This window comes from Phytophthora cinnamomi (assembly GCF_018691715.1).
Source record: "Phytophthora cinnamomi strain GKB4 chromosome Unknown Contig74, whole genome shotgun sequence".
Taxonomy (NCBI): Eukaryota; Oomycota; class Peronosporomycetes; order Peronosporales; family Peronosporaceae; genus Phytophthora; species Phytophthora cinnamomi.
Window position 1 is genome coordinate 46,542 of NW_027151007.1, and position 6,048 is coordinate 52,589.

At 52.9% G+C, this 6,048-nt stretch overlaps 1 protein-coding gene across 1 annotated transcript; it reads left to right on the top strand.

The window, feature by feature from the left end:
- Nucleotides 1-332: 332 nt before the first annotated feature.
- IUM83_19985 (putative thioredoxin) lies at nt 333-1,738 on the top strand (the record flags this gene model as incomplete). The annotated part of the gene is made up of 2 exons (XM_067945053.1): nt 333-479; nt 1,673-1,738. 2 exons carry the CDS (start codon nt 333-335, stop codon nt 1,736-1,738), a joined length of 213 nt encoding a protein of 70 aa, XP_067785859.1.
- Nucleotides 1,739-6,048: the final 4,310 nt, after the last annotated feature.

A 6,048-nucleotide genomic window follows, 5' to 3' on the forward strand; every position in this document is an offset into this window, starting at 1 on the left:
AAATATAGAAGGATTTTTTCGAAATAAAATTATCAAAAAAAATTATTTCCATTTTTATGAAATGTTTACCATTTTTATACATCAAACCCCGCTGAAACGGATCGCCTGGAGCACCGTATAACACAGTAACTACCTGAATACTGGCCTCATCGCATACTGACGATTGGGCTGCCGCCGCAGGGCTACTTCAGCTTCAAAGGTGGCGGAGCCGACCATGCCGACTGAGGTCAAGACACCTGAGGACTACAGCGGCGACATCGGCGAGAAGCAGCCGACCACCGTGCAGTTCTCGGCGCCGCGGTGCGGTGGCTGCAAGATGGTGACCCCCCAAGATGACGCAGCTGACGGAGAACGAGTTCCTGGCCGTCAAGTTCCTAAAGGTGAGCACCGAGGAGCTGGAGAGCGTCTGCAAGGAGATTGACGTAGACTGCTTCCCCACCTTCCGCGTGTGCAAGGACGGCGAGATGACCGCGTCGCACGTCTGCAAATATAGGGCCCCACCTAATAGAGCGCGGTTGTCAGTTTGTGTCCGATACAAAACCGAAGTGTTTTATTTTCGCACTTACACGAATAAAAATGAAAAAAATATTTTTATTATATTTTTTCACGGATAAAAATATTTAAATATGTTTTTGCCATCCCTGCTCGTACCGGTGCGTGGTTGGGCTCAGCCGGCAGGCGCGCAGCGCGTCAACAAGGCGACCACCTTCACCATAAATCGCCTGTTCTTGTAATTCGTCGACTTGTCCACGTCCAGCGTCTCGGTACAGCTGTAAACGAGAGGCGTGGCGCACGGACACTTCAAACGGCTGGACGATGTCTTGGACTTCGAACGTGAAGTCGTTCAGCGCGCGAACAATGCGTTTGGGGCCTCGCCACACCAACGCGAGCTTATTACCGCTGCGCCCAGTAGCCGTCGCAGCGAGAACAAAATCACCTTCGCTAAACTTTTGCAGCTTAACGCCTTGTCGACGGGGGTGTCGTTCCCGAGCAGCGCGTCGACGCTTCTCGCTCGCGTCAGTCAACTCGGCGTGTAGCCCGTCCAAAGCCACGCGGACCCGATGCATAGATGCTTGTATCTTTTGCTAACCCCATTCAAGGGAAGCGGCCTCGGGATCGTGGGGATGCAAGATGCTCGTCAACTGAAGTCCACCGGATAACGCAGTAAATACCGTGATTGGTGCCGTACCGCCCAAACGATCAATTGGCATATTGGTCAGCGCTGCTTGAACGATAGGAAGTAGGGAGGGCAGTATTGGATGGTAAGTCTGCGCTCGCTCAGGAGCGACTTCATGCACTTCAGAATCTCGCGATTAACCACCTCTACGGTTCCATTCGCCCACGACGTGTAGGCTGTCACGAAATGGTGGTGCGCTCCAAGCGCGCGCTTCAGCCGTTCAAAAATCTGAGTGCGGAATGTGTGCTCCTTGGTCAGAAACCCATTGGTGTACGACCTCAAAGCGCTTAAACCAGGGTCTCGTAAGTGGTTGAATAAGTCGAATTCATCCTATGGTGGTGGATCTAGTCAATTTTATGTTTGGGTGCGTTCCACGTCTGGCAGCTTTTGCTGCGCTTGGCTTGAAATCCAGGACTAGTGTCTCGAGTGGAAACGGTGGCAACCGTCTCGGGTACGGAGACGTCTTTCAAGATTGATTGTACTACCTGTTATCAGATTCGAGAGGATCAGCTGTTCGAAGATGAGCTGACCAAGCTGTCATCGGACTTTGGAGAGGACTAGCTGGCGACGCGGCGGTTTCGCGAGGCGCCTGATCCCGATCGAAGCGCCGGGGCGTTCGGCGACTGGACGCCGGCGAGGATGACGGGATGGATGTCGCGTGTGATGCCGTGGCTCGAGGCTGGAGTGCGGCCAAGACCAAGGAAGGAGGGGTGTGAAGAACCCAGGAAGGGTGTGTGGGACCCGTACGAGATGACGAAGAAGGTTGGAGTCGGCGTGCACGCCGACAACCGATAGTTGAAAGGAAGAGTGCGCGCGGTGCGAGCTGTGCCGTGCGAGGTAAGTCAGTCAATCGTGAATTTGGGCCGTGGAAGCAACAAGTCAAGATCTTTGCATTTTGGCTTGGTTGTGTCTACTTTGATAGTGTCCGTTCCGTCCTAAGTTCTACCCAGCAGCTTAGAGGTCCCTCCCAGGGCGACTCGCGACGCGTGGTAGAGAAGCAAGGCACTAGCTTCGCTGTGAAGTTGGACATCGGCAGTAATGGTTAAGTCTTGGTCAAGCGTCGTGGGTATCTCCGTCTGGTGCTATGCAGGATTGGCAGACACGCTTTGGAATAGTGGTTGGGCTCGCACCTGGTTGGTTGGTTTGGTCGGCGGCCGCGCTTTGGAATGGCGTTTGGGGATCGAGACTGGTTTGTTTGGAGGCTCGGCACTCGACAAGACCAGTGAAGCCTCTGATATTGGTTTGAATCGTCTGACGTTTATGATCGGCACGCTCGGAGGTTCGAATTGAAATCTAGTAATCGACACGCTCGTTGCTTCGAATTGCAATTGGGAACGGCACGCTCGGTGCCGCTTAAGTTTGTTTCGAGTTTGAAGTTTGAAGAAGATGGTTGGTTTTGGAGAAGAAGAAGAGCTCGCGGAGCAGCGGGCTGTGCAAGATGAAGTGGCACACCTGGAAGCTCGTAACGGGGTTACACGAAGATTACCCGATGGCTACAGAGATTGTGGGACACACAGGAGTTGTGGGGCCACATCTTCACCTAAATCAGTAGGAACATCAGTAAGTGGCTTTCTATTCGATGGATATGCAAGAGACTAGGGCTCACTATGCTAGATAATGAGCACTATACATTTACACCAAGGCAAAGAGAATTACAGTCAGTTTGGGATTTACAGTTAAGAGTCTTGTGTTGACTCTTGGAGTCCGTAAGGTGTACGGATTCGTACGTCGTTCTGGTATTAGAACGACCGGTATCTGTAGTGGGCCTACTTTGGCTCACTACTTTAGCTTACACGTTGCGCTACGTGTATGAGGAAGCGTAAGTACTTAGTAATTACTTGAGTTAATTATATTTGAATACACAAATATAATATAAATCAGATAAGACTCCAAGTGACTTAGATTAGGTAAAATGAGAACTGTACTGTTTGTAAATTGATCTTCCTCTAAAATCTCCTAAAACTGTTTATCATCTATGAAAGGGGTTGACAGCGGCTGGCTGTCAGAGTTCCGCCAATATGCACGTCTCCAATTGGTAGAAAGATGCTGCTTTCTACCAATAGGATATTTGGGTAGGTGTGAACCACTCATTGTGGTGGCCCACTTCAATGTACCCATTGGTGTGACTTACACCCATGTGAGGAAGTATCGAAACCTTTAACAGATATTTATCTGTTAAACCATAAGTGACTGATGTCACTTGTGACCGTTGTCATGCACAAGTGACTGTTGTCACTTGTGTGTGTAACCCCGTTACACCATCCCCCGTTAAGCTTTGACGACTCGACACGTCAATTAATATTGACTGCTTGTCAATTGTTTGTGTTGGGGATTTCTGTACCCATACGCAATGAGCACGACCAAGCTGAAGATCGCCATTGCAACAGAGGGTAAGCTCTCTGTTGCCGAGTACTGTGCGCGGCAGGGCGAGGTGCGCCGCTACCACTGGAACAGACAACACAGTGTCTGTGTACGATTTTTCGATGTCGACCGCGTCTGTGCGTCGATATCTCTAAGCGAATTTATGTTGCTTACCGTGATCGGGTAAGCAAGCGCCAAAGCACTTCGAGTCCTTCTCGAAGCGAGGCAAGTATTAGCAACTCCACGCTGTTGCGGTGGAGGCTGGTGTCCGTGCGCCGTGTGCACTGTTCGTCCAGGTGGCGGTGCGTATTAGCAACCGCGACCACAAAAGGTATACCTGAAAGCTTCAATGATCTCCGTGCTAATTATCTAGCACGCGAGTCGTCAGGCGTTGTAGATTACTACAGCGCTCGCACTACCTTCTTGCTGGTAGTGCGTGTTGGGCTTCGTATTCCTTCACCATGTCCGGAACGTCTTCCATCAGGACGTTCCGTGGTTCCCACGTGTCGTGTTCGGGAGGGAAACCTCTCCAGCGAATGCGAAAACAATCCGGACCTCGGAGTGTTTTCTTATGATCAACAATTCGCTGGACGATCCAGCGAATTTCGCCGCGTGCGTCTCGCAGCGGTGGCGGAGGTGGTGGAAACACGCCCCGATGATCAACGCCGTGTTCACCTTCGTCTCGTGTCGCTCCACGACCAAGTGACGGTCGTGGAGTACATTCAGAGCGCGGAGGTTGCCGCTCTGTACCTCCTTGTCCCGGCTGTGGCGGTCACCCAGACCGTCTTGAACGTGCCGATCGGGCTGTAGGCCCGACCGGCGTATTAACTGCTCCAGCGCGACTACGCGCTGGAGAGGAGGTTTCCCCAGCTGCGTCTGTCTCTTCGGGTCAGACGAGCCACTTGACTCGTGCTGGTGGTATGACTTTAACCGCCCGACATAAAATGTCGGGTGGAGCCGCATGCTAGACGGCATGTCTAGCATGTATGCGTTACCGTGGCGTGCCATCACCGTGAATGGCCCGATGAACGGCGGAGTAAGCTTACTTGCTCCGAAATCCGAAACTGCATGCTTAGGCAGGTTTTGAGTAGATAACAAAACCAATGAATCCACTTTGAATTCATTTGTGTTGCCCCTGCCAATATTATCGGTGTTCAGCTTCTGTCTATCCACAGAAGCTGCAATCGTGTCCTGGACAAACCGAATTACTGCTTGCCTTTTGGTAATGAAGTCAACCGCATCCGAGCTGAACTTATTCAGCTCGCTCTCCGCAAGAGGCCCGGCCTCTGCGTGGTTCTTCGCGGTGTCTGCGCCCTGCGCAGACCCGTGGTCCTCGTTCCTTGTGGAGTCTGTGCTCTGCACAGACTCGTTCTCCGTGTTCTGGGGGTTGGTGCCCTGAGCCGACCCTTGGTTCTTCCTGCCAAAGTCTGCGCGGGGTGCAGACCTGGTTGTCGTGTTCCTTGTTGTCGCGGCTGACACTGTGCAGGTGTCAGCGGCTTTCTGCGGCTGCTGTGTTGCAGTCATAGATACTCCCCTACTTAAAGTGGGAGCCACCACTCCGAGTAAACTCGGCAGACGGGGATGCCGCATGGCATTCACATAAAACGGTGTATGCCCGGTCCAGGCATGCACCGAGTTGTTGATGGCGAATTCGGCCATCGACAAACACTCGCTCCAGTATTGAAACGAGTGAGCGTAGCTCTTCAGAATGTCGACGAGCACGCGGTTCACGCGCTCGGTTTGGCTGTCTGTCTGCGGAAGGTCCGCAGTCGACACGGAAAGCTGGCTCCCAAGAAGTGTAAACACATCTTGCCACAAGTGCGCTGTGAAGCGCGGGTCTCTGTCCGACACGATGTCGGTCGGCATGCTATGGTGTTTGAACACCATGTCGACAAACAGACGGGCCGTCTGCTTCGCTGTCACTTCTGCCGGCACAGCAGCAAGATGTACCATCTTGCTGAAGCGGTCGACGAAGACCACAACACCGGTGTTCCCTCCGCTGTCCGGGGGAAGACCAAAGATGAAGTCCAAAGACATGGACTTCCAACACTCCGACGGAGTCGGTAGTGATTGTAACGGAGCCTGCGCGAACGGCGCAGGCTTTACGCGTTGGCATACCTCGCAAGCACGGATGTACTTGCGCACCCACTTATACTGGTGGTGCCAGTAGAAGTCGCGCGTGAGAAGGACGTATGTCTTCTCACGTCCGAGATGTCCCGCAGACGGGACATCATGATATTCGTACATGATCCTGAGTCGCAGGTCACGGTCATTCGGCACGACAACGCGATCCGCGTTGTCGTCGACTGCATTATAAAGAAGCAGTCTGTCGTGCACTCGATAGCGGTGTGCACGCGCACGAAGGTGCTTGGGCAGCTTCCGACGAGCCTTGTCAGAAGGTGCTGTGCCATAGGCCAGCAGGAGTTTCGCGTCCGCGTCGTGCGCGAACGCGGCCTTCACGTCGTCCAACAGCGACGACGTGGGTGTGCTCGTTTGCGTTGCGTCAATGG